Source organism: Protomyctophum bolini (assembly GCF_963924005.1).
Source record: "Protomyctophum bolini genome assembly, chromosome: 12".
Taxonomy (NCBI): Eukaryota; Metazoa; Chordata; class Actinopteri; order Myctophiformes; family Myctophidae; genus Protomyctophum; species Protomyctophum bolini.
Genome location: NC_137873.1, coordinates 15,253,542 through 15,273,267, shown reverse-complemented (window position 1 = coordinate 15,273,267; position 19,726 = coordinate 15,253,542). Strand labels below are relative to the sequence as shown.

The 19,726-nt window shown below is 45.2% G+C and overlaps 1 protein-coding gene across 6 annotated transcripts in view; it reads right to left on the bottom strand.

The window, feature by feature from the left end:
* Positions 1–293: 293 nt before the first annotated feature.
* rasal2 (RAS protein activator like 2) overlaps positions 294–19,726 on the bottom strand; it is an 88,431-nt gene continuing 68,998 nt past the window's right edge. For 4 of the 6 annotated variants that reach the window (XM_080777447.1, XM_080777448.1, XM_080777452.1 and 1 more), the window contains 14 exons: positions 19,210–19,340; positions 18,254–18,456; positions 17,050–17,194; positions 16,805–16,949; positions 16,054–16,293; positions 15,556–15,757; positions 13,640–13,839; positions 10,984–11,140; positions 10,118–10,425; positions 9,120–9,744; positions 8,608–8,733; positions 7,643–7,845; positions 7,354–7,441; positions 294–1,894 (listed from right to left, as the gene is read on the bottom strand). In XM_080777447.1, the coding sequence (XP_080633573.1) occupies positions 1,724–1,894; positions 7,354–7,441; positions 7,643–7,845; positions 8,608–8,733; positions 9,120–9,744; positions 10,118–10,425; positions 10,984–11,140; positions 13,640–13,839; positions 15,556–15,757; positions 16,054–16,293; positions 16,805–16,949; positions 17,050–17,194; positions 18,254–18,456; positions 19,210–19,340 (2,944 nt within the window). In that variant the 3' untranslated portion in view covers positions 294–1,723. The remainder of the gene's footprint in view (positions 1,895–7,353; positions 7,442–7,642; positions 7,846–8,607; positions 8,734–9,119; positions 9,745–10,117; positions 10,426–10,983; positions 11,141–13,639; positions 13,840–15,555; positions 15,758–16,053; positions 16,294–16,804; positions 16,950–17,049; positions 17,195–18,253; positions 18,457–19,209; positions 19,341–19,726) is intronic. The other 2 variants (XM_080777449.1, XM_080777450.1) reach the window with 1 other exon arrangement.

The window sequence follows — 19,726 nt, the reverse complement described above, 5'->3', positions numbered from 1 at the left end:
AGCTGTTTTAGCAGACAGTTTGAGGGTCCAATGAGGTTAAGTTTTTTACTACTTTCCATTGGTTCAATATTTTTGAAACAACACTGATTTATGGAAAATAATTGTTATGTATGTAGATCCACACAGAACTTGAGTATCATGTGCCGGTAAAGCTACATAACTCTTTGAACAAGATCAAAAATTATCTTCAAATAAATGCATCCACCTGTATGAATGAGCTATCGATGTGAATCTGCAACGCATTTTAGGATTGTATGCGTCTTGCACAGTAAGGATGGCAAAAGACCCACATGTCGAAAATAACTGGTATATGTTCATTTAATAACAGTAGTTTGCAACAGTTAAGGTCAAATACAAGTACAAAGGTGGTGGGGAGGATTCACAACAGTATAGGAATAAATTAAATGTATTTTAATGCAAACCTTTTTTTCGCCTGAAACCCCCAAAACTGGCAAAAATATATACATTATATATTTATGTAGTAAAACCGGGCAGGGTAATAAAAAAAGAAAGTAATAAAAAAAAAAGGTTCCAGCCAATGAAGAAACAAAACAAAAAAACAAGTGGGGTTAAACACGGAGTGCATACGTTACGTTTTATTAGTTTGTTTTTGGTTTGTATTGCCCTGCAGTCACGGCTTCTCCAGTCGAATAACTCCATCTGTTCTCCAATGTGCTTTAATCCTTTTGAATTGTTGAAAATCAAAAAAACACCACTTGGTCTAAAAACATAGACGTCTTATAGGCTGATTTATACGTAGCTCTCCGAGCTCACAATGCGCTGTGAGCTTATAGATCTGGCTATTTTCAGAAAATGAAAGACAAACACGCAATTAAGGGTGCGTTCGGAAATGCGCGCAGAGAGCTCGATCTGATTTCAGTACGTTTATCGACATTCAGAATAGATAACAATGTCATTTGGGGTTTAGCGGCCACTGAGACATCCCATTATTGATGCGCAACCTCTTTTTCTAACTCGGCACTGCAGCACTGTCGGAGTGTATCTTCGAACGTACCCTCTGTTGCGCGTCGGCACAGCGCCACCAAACAAGTAGCTGATCTACAAAGCACCGGCGACATTCAACTAAGCACAAATCAGGCATCCGTCCCCATCCGTCCAAAAATGACTTATCTTCGCTCGTCCACAACACACGCCTTAAAATCTCTTTAAAACCGCTTCTCTTCTGGCTGCAAACGGCTACTGTAGCTCAGCATTATAAAACATGTTAGCATCTCTGTACACCAAATACAGATAGAACCTATGTACAATACATGTTTATAGATATAGAACTCTATACATATATCCATGCCGTCGGGTGGAAACCTTGTATCTCAATATTCTTTTTGTAAACTGATGCCCCTACTTCATCACACAAAAGTATCAGAAATAGCTGATCTACAAGCGCACAGTTGGTGCGCTGTGCGCTTGTAGATCGGCTATTTTCACTATTTTAATGTGTCTTTTTAAATAATGACAAAAGTACAAGATATACGAGCTTTCCACCAGACGGCAACATCGATCTATTATTGTATCTAGACATTCTTTGTAGACCCGACAAAGTCCAGCCAGAGTCACGGAGCCTCCGCAGAAGAGAGGAGGGCGTGTTCTGAGCAGGCGTGCGGCCGTGGGGAGGCGAAGCCCCGCCCCCCATGGTTCAGTGACTTTGTCTGTCCGTCCGTCCGTCCGTCCGATCAATCTATCCACTGACGGACGGATGCGTCGACTAGCAGTTGCTGTTGCGGAACTCTCCGTTCTCGGTGATGGACAGCTTGGTGGTGTTGCTAGGCGACTGCAGACCGTTGCGGAGGTTCTGCACGCTGTAGCGCTCCTTCACCTGCGTCAGGGCCGCCATGAGCCGAGAGTTGGCCGCGTCCAGAGAACTGATCCTCTTCTCCTGATGGACGGAGAGAGAGAGAGACAGAGAGAGGGAAGAAGAGAAGATGTGATGCATTGCTCTTACTGATTAAGAATATGGGTTGGAAACCAGGCTAGGGTAAGACCACTTTTCTGGAGGTTTGGGTTGTTTTCTTAAATTGTTATGATCAAACTAGTCCATTCTATGAATTATTTCGCTCCGTTGTGCAGTTTAATAATAAAATAGGGTCTCATTGACTTCCATTGTAACAGGGAAAACGTCAAAGTCACTCTTTTAGCACATAAACGAATGCAACAAAAGCAGGTTTAGGAAAACTCATACGGTTTTATTTTTAATGCAAATTTTCAACTTTGTCTTGTTTTGACTAAATTGTGTATAAAGAAGATCCGGTAGGTATGCCTACGCCAACCGACTCACTTCTGTTCGTGTTGAGTAAAAAAAACTATCTGATTGGTCCAAATCTGTACACCCACTCCGGAGGAGGTAAACAAACAGATTTGATTTGATGTTGTCCGCTTGTCGCTAAAAACCTACACAAATGGACGTGTTTGAGGGAGTACTATTTACAAACTTTTATTATTATAAAAAGTATTGAATCAATCAACCAATCAGCAGTGGTGTAAAGTAACTAAGTATATTTACTAGTATTGTACTAGGGTACAATGTTGAGGTATTTTTTACTTTACTTGAGTATTTCCAATTTCCAATACTTACTTACTGCTACTCCACTACATCTCAGAGGCAAATATTGTACTTTTACTCCACTACATTTAGTTGAAAACTTTAGTTTCTTTGGAGATTATGATTATTATTACAAAACATACATTAACCACTTCAGCCCTATATATATTTTGGCCATTTGAAAATAGCCGATCTACAAGCTCACAGTAAGTCACATGGCGATTTGTGACGCATTGTGAGCTTGTGCCATTTAGAATTCCAGACTTTTACTTGTAACTACATTGCAGTATTGATACTTTTTCCACCACTGCTGGAAACACTAATTATGTGTGCCGACTAGACAACTGTCCCAGTTTTCGCCACAATTAAAATAATAGTTGTTACTAACCTAGCCAGCCTGCTTTCTAGTCTAGAGGGGTGGGCGCGCAAGGAGCAACCGCTGGTGCATATTGGATCTCTGCTTAATATTAGCGTCCAAACTTGGGGGTCCTGGACAGGAAAACGCTTGAGAACTACAGCCCGAAGATAGTTGTCTAGCTACATAATGTAAAGAGACTGAGATCACACAGATAAAGGGAGGGCAGTGTCGCCATGGGAGGTGAAGATAGTTGTCTAGCTACATAATGTAAAGAGACTGAGATCACACAGTGTCGCCATGGGAGGTGGGGGTCTTTAATGTAAAGAGACTGAGATCACACAGATAAAGGGAGGGGAGGTGGGGGTCTTTAATGTAAAGAGACTGAGATCACACAGATAAAGGGAGGGGAGGTGGGGGTCTTTAATGTAAAGAGACTGAGATCACACAGATAAAGGGAGGGGAGGTGGGGGTCTGTAAAGAGACTGAGATCACACAGATAAAGGGGGGGAGGTGGGGTTCTGCCAAATGGACTGAAAGGCATGCATGTGGTCATGTGAAACATCTCCAGCAGAATGATTATGGAGGGGAGGGGTTTGAGGTTGGTGGAGCAAAATCACACACACACACACACACACACACACACACACACACACACACACACACACACACACACACACACACACACACACCAGGAGTGGCATGATCTGTACAGTAATTGCTTTTATCCTCGAGTCTACTGTGTGTGTGTGTGTGTGTGTGTGTCTGTGAGAGTGCGCATGTGCGTGCATGTGTGTGTCTGCGTGCATTGTGTGTGTGTGTGGGTGCGCGCGTGCACGTGCACACACACGTGGATGTACGTACTCATCATACAAGGCCGGCCAGTATCTATAGAACCACCCAGGTGGGGTGGGGGGTTCGGTGAGGGGGTTGAGGGGGTGGGGCCAGACTGGGGGCGGTGTCTACATTTACCTGATTGGACGACCTCGGTCGCTTTATTGACCTGGAAGTCACATGGAACATAATGACAGTCATTATGCCTGTACAGTGGCCTCGCTCGCTCAGAAACCAGCAGATCTACAAGCTCACAATGCTTTGTGTCGTGACCCCCGGTTGAACTTGTAGATCTGCTATTTTATTTTATTAATATTTTTGAGCGACACCACAGTACCATGAAGTATAAATCAGTCTTCAGTGACCCACAGACACCACTGACTGTATGTTTTGTAAACAAAGTCACTAGTAACTAATATTTGCATCTGAGATGTAGTGGAGTAGAAGTACTGGAAATTGTAAATACTCCAGTAAAGTAAAACACAATGTAGTTAGTTACTTTACACCATTGAGCGCCACTTTTTATCCCAACAAACGTGCAGGGATGTTTTACTTAAATTACAAGTAGTTGTGGGTTTTTGGGCAAAAACATGGCTGCTTGTTAAGGACAACCATGTATGACATGTCTGCGTGAGGATTTGGAGGACGGTGAATAAACAATCAAAGTCACTTTGAGTGACGGTCCTAACCTGTGGACCGGGGCCCACTGGTCGGCCACGAGGACATACATATGTACACATATATCCCTGCCCCATCTCTCTCGTAAAAGCACCACAATGCCGCTGAGGTTAAGGTATTGTGGTAGTATACTGCCAAAATATTCAAATGAAACAATGGTGGTTAAAATAAACTGATTTCAATGCATATTAAAATTTTGGTATTTTATTCAAATTAATTCAACGTAATTCATGTGGAACACTGTAGCCACAAAGGTCACATTTTAATGATTTATTCGACATTGTGCAGGCACTCAGGACAACCTTGCTTTTCTGCAGCACAGTGATCTGAATCTTCGTAAAGGCAATGCTCAGAGCAGCCCGATTCTACGTTCCTGGCTTACCTGTGATCCTAGTGTACTCTGAGGCACTACACTGCATTCTATGTTATCCTAGTTTACTGAGGCACTACACTGCATTCTATGTTATCTAGTTTACTGAGGCACTACACTGCATTCTATGTTATCTAGTTTACTGAGGCACTACACTGCATTCTATGTTATCCTAGTTTACTGAGGCACTACACTGCATTCTATGTTATCTAGTTTACTGAGGCACTACACTGCATTCTATGTTATCTAGTTTACTGAGGCACTACACTGCATTCTATGTTATCCTAGTTTACTGAGGCACTACACTGCATTCTATGTTATCTAGTTTACTGAGGCACTACACTGCATTCTATGTTATCCTAGTTTACTGAGGCACTACACTGCATTCTATGTTATCTAGTTTACTGAGGCACTACACTGCATTCTATGTTATCCTAGTTTACTGAGGCACTACACTGCATTCTATGTTATCCTAGTTTACTGAGGCACTACACTGCATTCTATGTTATCCTAGTTTACTGAGGCACTACACTGCATTCTATGTTATCCTAGTTTACTGAGGCACTACACTGCATTCTATGCGATCTAGTTTACTGAGGCACTACACTGCATTCTATGTGATCTAGTTTACTGAGGCACTACACTGCATTCTATGCGATCTAGTTTACTGAGGCACTACACTGCATTCTATGTTATCCTAGTTTACTGAGGCACTACACTGCATTCTATGTTATCTAGTTTACTGAGGCACTACACTGCATTCTATGTTATCTAGTTTACTGAGGCACTACACTGCATTCTATGTTATCTAGTTTACTGAGGCACTACACTGCATTCTATGCGATCTAGTTTACTGAGGCACTACACTGCATTCTATGTTATCCTAGTTTACTGAGGCACTACACTGCATTCTATGTTATCCTAGTTTACTGAGGCACTACACTGCATTCTATGTTATCCTAGTTTACTGAGGCACTACACTGCATTCTATGCGATCTAGTTTACTGAGGCACTACACTGCATTCTATGTTTTCCTAGTTTACTGAGGCACTACACTGCATTCTATGCGATCTAGTTTACTGAGGCACTACACTGCATTCTATGTTATCCTAGTTTACTGAGGCACTACACTGCATTCTATGTTATCTAGTTTACTGAGGCACTACACTGCATTCTATGTTATCTAGTTTACTGAGGCACTACACTGCATTCTATGTTATCCTAGTTTACTGAGGCACTACACTGCATTCTATGTTATCCTAGTTTACTGAGGCACTACACTGCATTCTATGCGATCTAGTTTACTGAGGCACTACACTGCATTCTATGTTATCCTAGTTTACTGAGGCACTACACTGCATTCTATGTTATCTAGTTTACTGAGGCACTACACTGCATTCTATGTTATCTAGTTTACTGAGGCACTACACTGCATTCTATGCGATCTAGTTTACTGAGGCACTACACTGCATTCTATGTGATCTAGTTTACTGAGGCACTACACTGCATTCTATGCGATCTAGTTTACTGAGGCACTACACTGCATTCTATGTTATCTAGTTTACTGAGGCACTACACTGCATTCTATGTGATCCTAGTTTACTGAGGCACTACACTGCATTCTATGTGATCTAGTTTACTGAGGCACTACACTGCATTCTATGTTATCTAGTTTACTGAGGCACTACACTGCATTCTATGTGATCCTAGTTTACTGAGGCACTACACTGCATTCTATGTGATCCTAGTTTACTGAGGCACTACACTGCATTCTATGTGATCTAGTTTACTGAGGCACTACACTGCATTCTATGTGATCCTAGTTTACTGAGGCACTACACTGCATTCTATGTTATCTAGTTTACTGAGGCACTACACTGCATTCTATGTTATCTAGTTTACTGAGGCACTACACTGCATTCTATGTTATCTAGTTTACTGAGGCACTACACTGCATTCTATGTTATCTAGTTTACTGAGGCACTACACTGCATTCTATGTGATCTAGTTCCACTACACTGTCTCGGTTTTAATATTACGTGTTTATCTTACTTATAGTAACTCTCTGGACAAGGGCGTCTGCTAAATGCCTAACTTATAAATGATGGCCTACTTGTGCGCAAGTACTTCTACTAACTAATGTCTATTACAACTGCTGTTCTAAATCCTTTAGACACACCATTGACCTTATACCAACCTTGAAACATACCTTATAGTTACATCACCATCAACAGCCAATAAGGGACCACCATTCTTACCCCGACATACATACAGTACATACCTGTGTACCTTAGTTATGTCATCAAGAATGGTGGTCCCTAATTGGCCGGTGGACAACACCGACATACATACATAACCAGCCGATCCCTTATTGGCCAGTGGACAACACCAACATACATACATACCCAGCCAATCGCAGTAATGCACACTCTGCTTGCGCAAGTATTAAGCAAAGAATAGTCAAAAGAGTTCAGGCTGGAAACATTATTCTTTTTCATATATCCATCTATAACATTATGATGTAATTTTATATCTATAATATTATGGTGTAATGTTTACCTGGGCATCAATGATCTTCTGTTTGGCGTCTATGACAGCCTGCATCTCTGCATGATCTCTCCTTAACTCCTCCTCCACTGCCATCAACCTACATGCATGCACACGCGCACACACACACACACACACACACACACACACACACACACACACACACACACACACACACACAATCTTTTAGTTTTTCGAACCCAGGACCTTCTATCTGTGAGGCGACAGCACCCCCGTGCCCCCCGCCGCCCCCGGTATATTGCAGTAGAATATTGGTTTCCCAGCCCTAGTGCAGTTGTACCTGCATATGACGCTCTTCATCTGGCTGTCCTTGTCCTCCTGCTGCCGACGGAGGCGCTCCTCGCTGTCCTCCAGGCGACACTTGTACTCCAGCAGCAGCTTGTGCATCTGCTGCTCCTGGGCCAGGAGGCGCCGCTCATACTCCTCCAGCCTCCTCCCGGAGGTACGCAGACGCTCCTTCAGCTTACTGATCTCCTGCTCATACTGAGAGGGAGGAGAGGAGGAGAGGAGGGGAGGGGAGGGGAGAGGAGAGGAGAGGAGAGGAGAGGAGAAATAAATATGGAATATGTAAAAGAAAAGGTAGGCTATATAAAATGCTGTGGTGGGCAGATTCAGTTGCCCTCGCCTCCCTCATAGCGAGGCGCCGCATTTTGCTTCACTGGAGAAATCCTAGCCCCCCTGCCACGACATCCTGGATAAAAGACCTGTCATCCTTTATTCACCTAGACATTTTTTAAATCTCAACTAGAGGCTCACTGAATAACTTCTCTAGAACCTGGGACCCTTTATTTTATATATTAATTATTTAACTGCAATTGATTAATTTTCCTCTCTTCCTTTAGATTCTTTTATATGGTCATCTCTTGCCTACAAGTTTCTTTCCCAACATTTTTTTGTAAGTATTGTTAATTATCATACATTTGTTCTAAAGTCTATTCTCCCCTCAGGGCTAGCGGGTGGGCGGGTGGGTGGGTATGTGTTATTGTCAGTTTTGTTTTGTCATGGATGTTGTTGTTGTTTTTTGTTGTTTTTTTCATGGACCATGTTCCTTGTATGTCTTGTATTTTTAAAATGAAAAAAATAAAAAAAACAATAAAACATTATAAAAATAAAAATAAATCATAAATGGAATAAGTAAAATGAAATGAAATAAAGAAAAGATAAAAAGTATGTAGAATTATGAATGGAATAAATAACATGAAAATGAATTGATTGGTTGATTGATTGCCAGGTGTGCTCAGGTACCTTCTCAGTGGAGGTGTTTCCAGTGGGGGGCGTGTCCTCCTCCTCCTGGTATTGGCCGTTGCTCAGCACCCAGGCTGCCGTCCGCTCCACAGGCGACATGCTCACCGACTCCACCGGAGACTGCACCTGGACGTCACAGGTCAAAGGTCAAAGGTGTGAAATTAGTCTTTGTGCATACCAGTAGTTCCCATCGTGTTATTTTCCCAAGAAAACAAAGAAAGGGAAGAAAAGAGGGGGTGGGGGGTTAGGAGATCAAGGCAAGGAAAGAAAATTTAGAAGCTCGTTCCACACACAAACAGCACACTCGTAGGGTCTCCCTTAGCTAAATTTACAAACGGCGTAAGGAGTTTCCAGATATTTACAAGCTTGTTTCACAAACAGCACAACCGTCTCCCTTATCTTATATACAGGCTGTACAGCCGTACAACCTAGGGGTCTCTTTTCCACAACAAAAATGTACATATAGTACTTGATGATGCATGCATGCGCGCGTTTGTGTGTGAGCACCGTACCTGCGGTGTTGCCTGCTTGTTCCTAGCAGGTACAGGACTGTCCACAGCGGGCCGGGGGGCAGGCTGCGTGTGCGTGGGCGTGTGCACGGGCGTCTGCACGGGCGTCTGCACGGGTGTGTGTGTCGGCGTGTGCGCGGGGGTGTGCACGGTTGGCGTGTGCACGGTTGGCGTGTGCGCCGCCGGCTCCATATTGACGCTACTGCTGTTGCTGCGCAGCGACGAGCTGTGAGGGAGCGACCTCTGGGTCCTGACCCCGCCCCCTGTCCCACCCCCGGCTCCTCCCACCCTGACGATGTGGGCGGTGCCGGCAGCCGCCCCGCCCTGCCGCACCACCGCCACGGCGGTGGGCGTGGCGGCGGGGGCGGGTCTCCGCCCGGGAGCGTTGGAGCCGCGGTCCTCACTGTGCGCCGTGCTCCGCCTACTGCCCACCTCCTCCAGGCTGCTGTTGGACGCCACGCGGCCACCCGGCCGCCCGTCGTCAGAGTCGTCGTTGTTGTTGCTGCTCTCCGTGCTCAGGTTCTCCGAGCTGGACGCCGGCGCGTCCTGGTCCAGTCGCCGCGGCAACAGCGAGGGATGCTGGTTGCTGAGGTGATAGACGGGGTTCTGGAAGGACAGCGGCTGGAGGCTGCAGCGGTGACAAGAGCAATACACTGTTTAAACCAGAACTACAATACACTGTGTTTACACCAGGACTACAATACACTGTTTACACCAGGACTACAATACACTTTATTTACACCAGGACTACAATACACTTTATTTACACCAGGACCACAAAACACTTTATTTACACCAGGACTACAATACACTTTATTTACACCAGGACCACAAAACACTTTATTTACACCAGGGCTCTTTAACAGGACTGCAATACACAAATAAAGTGTATTGTAGTACTGAGGACCCCCTGTTAAAGACACCCTGGCCTAACCGTTTGACTACCTGTGCGTTACTAATAATGCTACTTAAGTATTGAACCAATCAAAAGAAGCCCCTACCTGCGTTGGTGATGCTGTTGGCTCAGGGAGGTGGGAGGCAGCGGCCGACGGACCTGGGGGGCGCTCTGAGGCAGCACCTCCCTGACCGGAGGAGCCACCTTATTGACCGGGTGCAGCAAGGGCTGCGAAGGCGTGGAGTGGGTGGAGCTGGTGGAGTGGTGGTGGGGGGCGGCGGGCTGGTAGTTGAGGAGGTGGTGGTTGGAGTGGGGGGGCAGAGGGGGTCCGATGGAGGCCTGGGAGCCCCCCCTGCTGAGGCGAGGCGGAGCGACCTCGTGGAGAACCAGGGAGCCCTTGTGAGAGTGAGTATCCTAGATGAGGAGAGTCTTAAATGGTAAATGGTGCATTTATATAGCTCTTTACATACAGTAGGTTGTGTATTACATTCACCCATTCACACACACATTCATACACTGATCGCGGAGGAAACCATGCAAGGCACAAACCTGCTCATTGGGAGCAATTAGGGGTTCAGTTTATTGCTCAAGGACACATTGTTTTAGAATAGATGACACAGTGGCACCCTCCTGTACAGTGTTTCAGAATAGATGACACAGTGGCACCCTCCTGTACAGTGTTTCAGAATAGATGACACAGTGGCACCCTCCTGTACAGTGTTTCAGAATAGATGACACAGTGGCACCCTCCTGTACAGTGTTTCAGAATAGATGACACAGTGGCACCCTCCTGTACAGTGTTTCAGAATAGATGACACAGTGGCACCCTCCTGTACAGTGTTTTAGAATAGATGACACAGTGGCACCCTCCTGCAGTGTTTTAGAATAGATGACACAGTGGCACCCTCCTGTACAGTGTTTCAGAATAGATGACACAGTGGCACCCTCCTGCAGTGTTTTGGCTGCGTTTACCTGCAGGTCCACCATGGACACGCTGCGTCCGTTGGGCAGGACGCCGTCCCTGTCCTCCTGGTCGGACAGGCTCATGCTGTGGGCGGAGCTCTGGCCAAGCATGGGGGCTCTGGTGCCCATCCTCTGGACCGGAGACTTCACACTGACCCTGCTGTCGCTGTGGTGGGAGACAGGATGGAAGGATTGAACTGATCTGTACTGACCCTGCTGTCGCTGTGGTGGGAGACAGGATGGAAGGATTGAACTGATCTGTACTGACCCTGCTGTCGCTGTGGTGGGAGACAGGATGGAAGGATTGAACTGATCTGTCGTACAGACTTGTGGGTGGTTTCATAGGACTTGGTTCAGAGTCCTTGTCCTTCATTGGTGTAACATAGCAACACCCCCTCTTCTGATTGGTCGATATTTGATAGTTCCTATTTTTTGCTTAAAGTTTTCAACGGTTTGTCATACAGACTTCACCGTCATAGATTCTACCATTTGCCACAACTTTTGAACAGTTTATCATAGTGTGATGAGTAGCCTCTAGGGATGTCAGTAACGGATAGTTTCCCAGCCGGTTAGCCGACAGGATTAACCGGGTCATTAACGGATAGTGGTTGATTTTTTTCTTTTTTTTAATAGGCTACCCCAAATGTAATATGCAGGCTACATAATTAAAGTTGGTAGACGAATGGTATACATTTATTTATGCTCCTTTTTTAAAAGACAAACAAAAAAGCAACATTTAACAATATAAATAAATTGTTGTAGGCTTAATCATCAATAAACAACGCATCGCATCTGCATGATGCATGCATCTGCGCGTCTACAGTACAGAGGTCCGCCGTTTCTAGTCCAAAACATAAATAAATCCAGTCCAGATCTGAGCAACCTATACCTATAAAGCCACTGGACGCATGGGCTAAGCCTTTTTTATTATTAAGGAAGATCAACATGCATGTCACCGTGTTCTGTTTGTTGACTTTTCACTGACGAGAAAACCCTCAAACATCGATAGCACATGGCTAACTTGATAGCCGTAAGCCGTGCCAGTGTGGGGAGATGGATTGGAGGAGGAGGAAGCGGCAGTGGCTGTAAACGTTCTCCCTCCAGGCCAAATGGCCAATAATGGAATTAATAATGCCAAGTAGGTCTTTGCATTTATACGGTCGACATGTGTTCATCTCGTCTCGCTGTCACTCGCTTACATTTCGACTACCGCAAAGCTACCCTTGTAGCCAACTAGCCAGAAGTACAACAGAGAACTTTGGGACATTGAGGGGGCAGAAAACCGAGCCCGAGCGCTGTTCATGCAGCCTGGAGTGTGACAAGCTGGGCGGCGCAAATAAGAAAAATTTTAGGCATGTGTGCAACATGACAACTGTTTTAAAGTATTGTACAGTGACAAGTACAGTCTCTGTAATGTTTATGTTGTACTATTACTAAAAACGATCTAAAATAAAGGGATTTAAGATCAGAACACGTATTTATTATTATGCAAATTAACCGTTAAAGCTGATAAAAAATATCCGGGTGTTTCTTAACGGTCGGCTAACCGGTTAACCCCTGACATCCCTAGTAGCCTCACTGGACTAAAAATGTATGTCCTTCATTAGTTACTCTGCTCCCAGTTTTGATTGGTCGATATTTGCCACTAACGAGCACAGACGTGCGATGGCCTGGTCATCGCTGCTTGCAGCTTTAATTGTCTCCACCAGGCTGAAGGCATGGGGAGAGAGTAGTCCGTCCGTCCATGTGTGTGTCCATCCGTCCGTCTGTGGACAGCTAATCTCTGGCGCCGCTGGCTTGATCACAGCCATAGTCTGCACACACACTCCCTGAATGCCACAGCTGAACCTCTGCCCAAAGGGTTTCACATTGGCCTCTTATAGCGCCACCAGGAGGCTGCTTTGTACAAAACATTTTTTTGGACAGTACACCTACAGATTTAGTTCAAACATCACACACATTTTTACACAGTCTCTCTAGAGCCCGTTCAACAACGGGTCTTTCAGATTTTTCAGACTCATCCTGATTGGCTAAGATTGGCTTCCAAAGTTCAAAGGAGTGCTCAGTTTCCAAACAAAATGCCACAAATCATGAACACATCGTGTGATTTCCGTGAAATTGTGCATGCACATTCCCACTAGGCCGAGGAAGAAATGACACTTTTGCCAATGTGCCAACATTTTCAACTCAGCCTCATGGTGGCGCTATAACTGGCCGATTAGTGTTTTTACCTCTAACTGGATCTGTGTAAAACTTTGTATGCACACTCCCTAGAGGCCAAGGAAAAACCTTTGTCTGGAATTTTTCACATCTGCTCTTTATAGCACCACCAGGAGGCCGGCATATGTAAAACACATTTTCTAATATTACTCCTTCAGATTTGATCAAAATTTCAAGCAAATCGGTACACATGCGCTCCATAGTCATGTGATCAAGACGGGTTTGTTTGATTTCTCATAATCCATCCTGATTGGCTACGATTGTCTTCTAAACTTTTCAAAGTAGCGTCAAAAATAAGAAAAGAAAAAAACATTACTCAACATTTTTCTCAACATCACACACACACTTCTATTCTCCTGGTGGAGACCTGTGCCCAGAAGGGCACTTTTTCTAGTTTGTATTCTGATAATTGTCTGTCTGTCTGTCTGTCTGTCTGTCTGCCTACCAGTCTGTGGGTTCTTCAAAGATCCTGTGAAGTCCAGACGAGACGCTTCCGCTGATGTTGTGGGCGGAGCTGTGTTCCTGGAGCCGCGCGATTGGCTGGATGGGCGTGGCGGGGTTAGCCAGGCAGCGAGTGATGTCGCCCAGTATCCGCGGCAACGGCCCCAGTTTGGCCACTGTCGCCTGGAGGAAGGAATTCTCACCCTGAGTGTGTGCGTGCGTGTTGTGTGTGTGTGTGTGTGTGTAAATGGAGAATGCATGCAGTGATGATGAAAGGGGTGCAGGACAGCATAACCATGGCAACAGACAGGAAGAGGAGGGGCCAGAGGTGTGTGTGTGGAGGGAAGAAGAAAAACAAAAACAAAGTTTGAGTTAAAAGAATGAAAATAAACATGCTGCTAACTGCCATTCCAGAATCAAACATAGGGGGGTGCCATGCAATATACAGTGAGGACACCGAACTCGCATGCGCGCTCAGGTGCGGACGCATATGCAGTCGCGCACGCATGCACAAACACGCATAAATATAAATTAGGCATGACTCTAATCTCTAAATGTCTAACCCACTGGTGTAGCAGAGTGTTTCCAGTGAGCCAACATGCATAATAGCATGGCTGACTCCGTTTGACCAGAATGGAACAGTGCCAGTGTACGAGAGACAGACAGTAGGACAGCCGAGAGGGAGACCGTGTACAGTAGGAGAGACAGACAGTAGGACAGCCGAGAGGGAGACCGGCGTGTACAGTAGGAGAGAAAGAGACAGTAGGACAGCCGAGAGGGAGACCGGCGTGTACAGTAGGAGAGAAAGACAGTAGGACAGCCGAGAGGGAGACCGGCGTGTACAGTAGGAGAGACAGACAGTAGGACAGCCGAGAGGGAGACCGTGTACAGTAGGAGAGACAGACAGTAGGACAGCCGAGAGGGAGACCGGCGTGTACAGTAGGAGAGAAAGACAGTAGGACAGCCGAGAGGGAGACAGTCACTAGGATTTGACACCAGATCAGCTAGTGTGGGCCTTGAAGTAGAAGTTCATATTTACTGAATGACAGTTGTACACTTAACAGTAAGACAGTTAGAGGGGTATTTATGAGGTCATTTTAACATCTACACCCCAGACAGTTTTCAAGTTGGAACATATTGAACTTCAAACTACATTTACCCGTGTTAGATTAAAAACACGTCCCTGCTTCTGGTGACTGATATTGTCCTTATAAATGTTAGACTGATTAAAAACACACGTCCCTGCTTCTGGTGACTGATATTGTCCTTATAAATGTTAGACTGATTAAAAACACACGTCCCTGCTTCTGGTGACTGATATTGTCCTTATAAATGTTAGACTGATTAAAAACACACGTCCCTGCTTCTGGTGACTGATATTGTCCTTATAAATGTTAGACTGATTAAAAACACACGTCCCTGCTTCTGGTGACTGATATTGTCCTCACCGGCTTTTTCGGTTCAGCAAAGCTCTTCTGAAACCGAATAAAGTTTGACGTCGGTTTGGAGTATAAGGCAGCCGTTACTGTGTGTGTGTTGCATACATGTGCACATGCTGGGGTGTTTGTTTTGTTGGGGGGGGTTAGCTGGGGTGGGTGGGATCATGCTGCGAGGAACAGCCTTTGCAGGGTTAGAATGGACGTTAGACAGCGTTGTTGAGCTTCTCTCGCTAAGGGTCAAGAGAGGTGAGCGTAACATAAACGCCATGCAGTTCATCAACAAGGACTGGGGTGAGAACACACGCTCGCGCGCGCGTGCGCACACACACACACACACACACACACACGCACACGCACACGCACACGCACACGCACACGCACACACACACACACACACACACACACACACACACACACACACACACACACACACACACACACACCTACACACACACACACACACACACACACACACACCTACCTTGTCTAGCTGGGAGACGACCTCCCACAGCAGGTTGTGCAGGACAGACAGTTCTCGTCCCAGGTCGATGTAGCCCTCGAAGCCGGGCGTGTTGGTCAGCGTCTCAGGGTTCGAGATCTCCGTCAGGAAACGCATCATCCCTGCCCACTCGTGTTCCAGGAAGTCGTTCATGAACGCCATGTACTCCTCCTTGTTACCGAACCTGACCGGGGACAAAAGTCATGCTTTAGATAAGGCCTGGGGAATATATCAATATCACGATTATGTCAAACTTTTCCCCAGATTGTTATTCATCGAGTCTTATTTTTGTAATATAAATAGCGGAAATAGCAGATCTCCAAGCTTGTAGATCTGTTATTTTTGAATTTTAGTTAGTTTTAGTTCGTTTTGTAAACACACAAAACCGTTTCGGTCATCGTACGCAAATTGGTGCACGTGACGTCATTAGAATAGCGTACGTCCCGGCTCTACATTCAGCACTATAACCATGCCACCTACTTGGCGAAGTTGGCGAGGTTCTGGATGACCTTGGCGATGAGGGTGAGAGTTCTGGAGGTGCGGTCGTCGGGGTACTCCTGCATGAGACCGAACAGCGAGGGGGACATGATGGCGGGACACAGGAACCTCAGGAAGAGAGACGCGCTGATCAGACGCTTAGAGATGTCCGCCTGGTGACCGCGGGCTACACACTGCTGTCTCCATGATGTAAACACCTCCTTCAACTCCCTGGGAAACACACTGGAGGGAAAAGAGGGGAGAGGAGGAGAAGAGGGGAGGGGAGAGAAGGTGATGGGAGGGAAGCGGAGCAGAGTGGAGGAGAGATTAAGAGAAAGGAGAATAGTTATTTTAAATGGCCAGTAGAGGTCAGTCTCCTCACACATGTGTGGTTAACCTATATGACGTTAATGAGCCAGTATAATGAGTACCAGTAGGGGCGCTGTTGCCAGAAACAGAGAGAGAGGTAGTATTAGTGCTGCACGCACTGTTGCCTGCTAATGAGAGAGAGAGAGAGAGGGAGAGATGAGAGGAGGGGGGGTAGAGAGGGGAGTTGCACCACTTTTTATTCATAACAGTGGCGGCAGTGGCTCAGGGGTAGAGTGACCGGAAGGTTCCCAGTTCGAACCCGGGCTCCCCCAGAGAAGTGTCCTTGAGCAAGACTCAAGGAATTGAACCAACTAACTAGGAGTTATGCTAAACACGATTGAAAGTGTACTTATGATGTTATTAAGGTGCAGTTATACAGTCCTACCAGTAGGAGTTGATGACCTTGCAAAAGGCCAGTTCACAGCACATCTTCAGGTTGCTCTGGTGCTCAGACAGGTCACTGCTGGAGCATTTCCCTGGGTCCACCTCGCAGTTCTCATCTGACTCGTACAGAGCCTTGATGAACTCCCCTGTAGGGGGAGACAGAGAGACGCACCGCTACACCATGTTCTTATCCAACTTTAATGTAATGGGGTGACTGCTACATCAGTGAGCTTTAGTTCTACTCACCCAGAGCGTCATGAAGGTATTTCTGTCCCACCAGTTTGAGGTACTCCTCGATGGCCTTGGTGGCCAGCGTGTTTTCTCTGAAGATGAGAACGTCATGGTCCGCACAGCGGTCCACCTCCGCCATCACCAAGTCTGTCAGGAAGTCCTGGAGAGGCGAGGGGTGGGGAGTAGAGGGTAAGGGAGGGGAGAGGGTAAGGGAGGGGAGGAGGGGAGAGGAGAGGATAAGGGAGGGGGGGAGGGGAGAGGGTAAGAGAGGGGAGGAGAGGAGGGGAGAGGGTAAGAGAGGGGAGGAGAGGAGAGGATAAGGGAGGGGAGGAGAGGAGAGGATAAGGAAGGGGAGGAGAGGAGAGGATAAGGGAAGGGAGGAGAGGATGAGGGAGGGGAGGAGAGGATGAGGAAGGGGAGGAGAGGATAAGGGAGGGGAGGAGAGGATGAGGGAGGGGTGGATAGTCATTAAATAGCTATTGTTTGATGCGTTAGATAGCTCTAGATGATCTTTATTGGTCTCACAGGGAATGTGTGCTTTGGCAAGCCCGTTTTAACATTTAATCGAACCACACTGAAAATTGCATTTACTCACTAGTCATAATGGTATGATGTATATCTTACCAGGATAATGGTATAGAAATAATAAGATATAAGATATATATTCTTACCTGGAGAAATTATATATCAAGACATCTACAACTTAATTTCTCAAAATTCAATCAATTCATCTTTAAAAAGTTCAAGTGACTGTTATAAAGACGCCTTCCACAAACAAATCTCGTTTTTCGGCATGCTACAGCTGCCTCTCAGCCCTTATAAAATACTAAACTGTGGCCTCTAGTGGCTTATTGCTTTAGTAAAAACCAGTAAACTGACCTGCATAAACCGTGTGTTAAAACTGTGTAATGCAGTATAAACCAGTATAATGGGACCAGTATAATGAGGTATAAGGCAGCATAAACCAGTATTATCAGACCTGTATACAGTAAGCCAGTATAATTTAGTAAACTGGTAAACCTGTATAAACGGACCTGTAAAAACCAGTATAATGCAGTATGAGCCAGTATAAACAAACATGTATAAACCAGTATAATGCAGTATAAACCAGTATACTGTAAACTAACCAGTATAATGTAGTATACTGGTAAACCAGTATAAAGCAGCATAATGTGGTATAGTGACAGTGTATACAGTAAACCATGCAGTATGAACTAACCTTTGCTCGTCCAGTGCTCTGCAGTATGTGGACCAGAGCACAGGCCATCTCCTCTTTGTTCTTGACACTGATAACAGGCTCCAGGACAGAACACAGCATGGTGTAGTTGTTGGTGATAAACTCTGCAAACTCCTTGTACTGTTCCATAGGCAAGATGGAGATGGTCTGGAAACGACACTTGATGCGGATAGAAGGCCCTCCACCTGCAAAGATGATGAAGAAAATAATAACACTGACTGAATACAGCTAAAGAAAAATCGAAGAACCACTGACATAGAAACATAGCTTTTTCATAAAACTGTTAGGATGTAGAAGACATTTTTAGAATCTGATCTCAGGTCAAAATGGGTTAAAGTGTTATCCCGTGTATCGCCCGAATGCTTCATTCAATTTGACGTGCTCCCCCTGGATGTTTTATGTCCCGGTGTTGGAATCATTTTGAGTGGAATGCACTCTGCTTCAACCCTAGCATATCTAGTCTGGGGGGAACATTCACAGAAAATAGCCGATCTACAAGCTCAAAAGAGCAGACCTTAGCAGCCCTCAAAGTGTCACTTTCATGATACATTAAGATCTGGTAGCTCCACTATTTTCAATATTAAAACAAATACTGATAATAAAAACAAAATGCCTAAAACAGGGATAGATTATGAATCTTTTTATCTTTTTTCCAGGAGCCCTAGCCCCTCCTATTTACAGCATTTGTCCGTCTCATATTTTCAATTGACAATGAAAGGAGAAATTAGGTCATATGTGCCTCAACTATGACGTAAATTTGTGGCAACGCAAACATTAAATGAATGAAGGGAAAATGTACGTCATATGTAGACGAGAAAATCGGCTAACCAATCACATAAATTCAGTTGTTCATGAGATGATGTATGATAATGAAATGATAAGAGCGCCCCTCACTGAATCTAATCCTAGAGGGGCGGGGTTAGCCTCTTGACTCTCACCTTTGACCTTGCTGGTGGTGGGCGTGCTCACTGGGTACCACTTCTCCACGAACTGTCGTCCCGTCACCCCGGCAACGGGGATGTTGACCAGACCCACGTAGTTGTTCTTGTCCTTCTTCTTCTTCTTGTCGCTGTCGAGGTTCAACATTTAAGAATCAGGATTCAATATTCAATCAAGAATCAAGGACTTTGTCTCTGCATATTAGTGCTGGAGAGTACAGTAAAAATTTAGTAAATTTGTATATACTGTATATGTTTTTGGATACATCATACTTGTGAGTTTCACACCCCATTTTAAGGACAAAGCATGTATCTTGACTACGCTACATTTATAGGAATGGGATTTAGTTTTTCTTTTATTTCTTTTTTAATTTTGTAATAAAAACGTAATATTACATTCTGGCACAGGCTGCTAAAAACGTATCAAAAAGTTTTGGCACAGACTGTGTTTTAAGGAGAGTTGCGTCATCTCCATTCACTTCACCAGTTCTTCTATGGGCGTTTGTCACTATTTGGA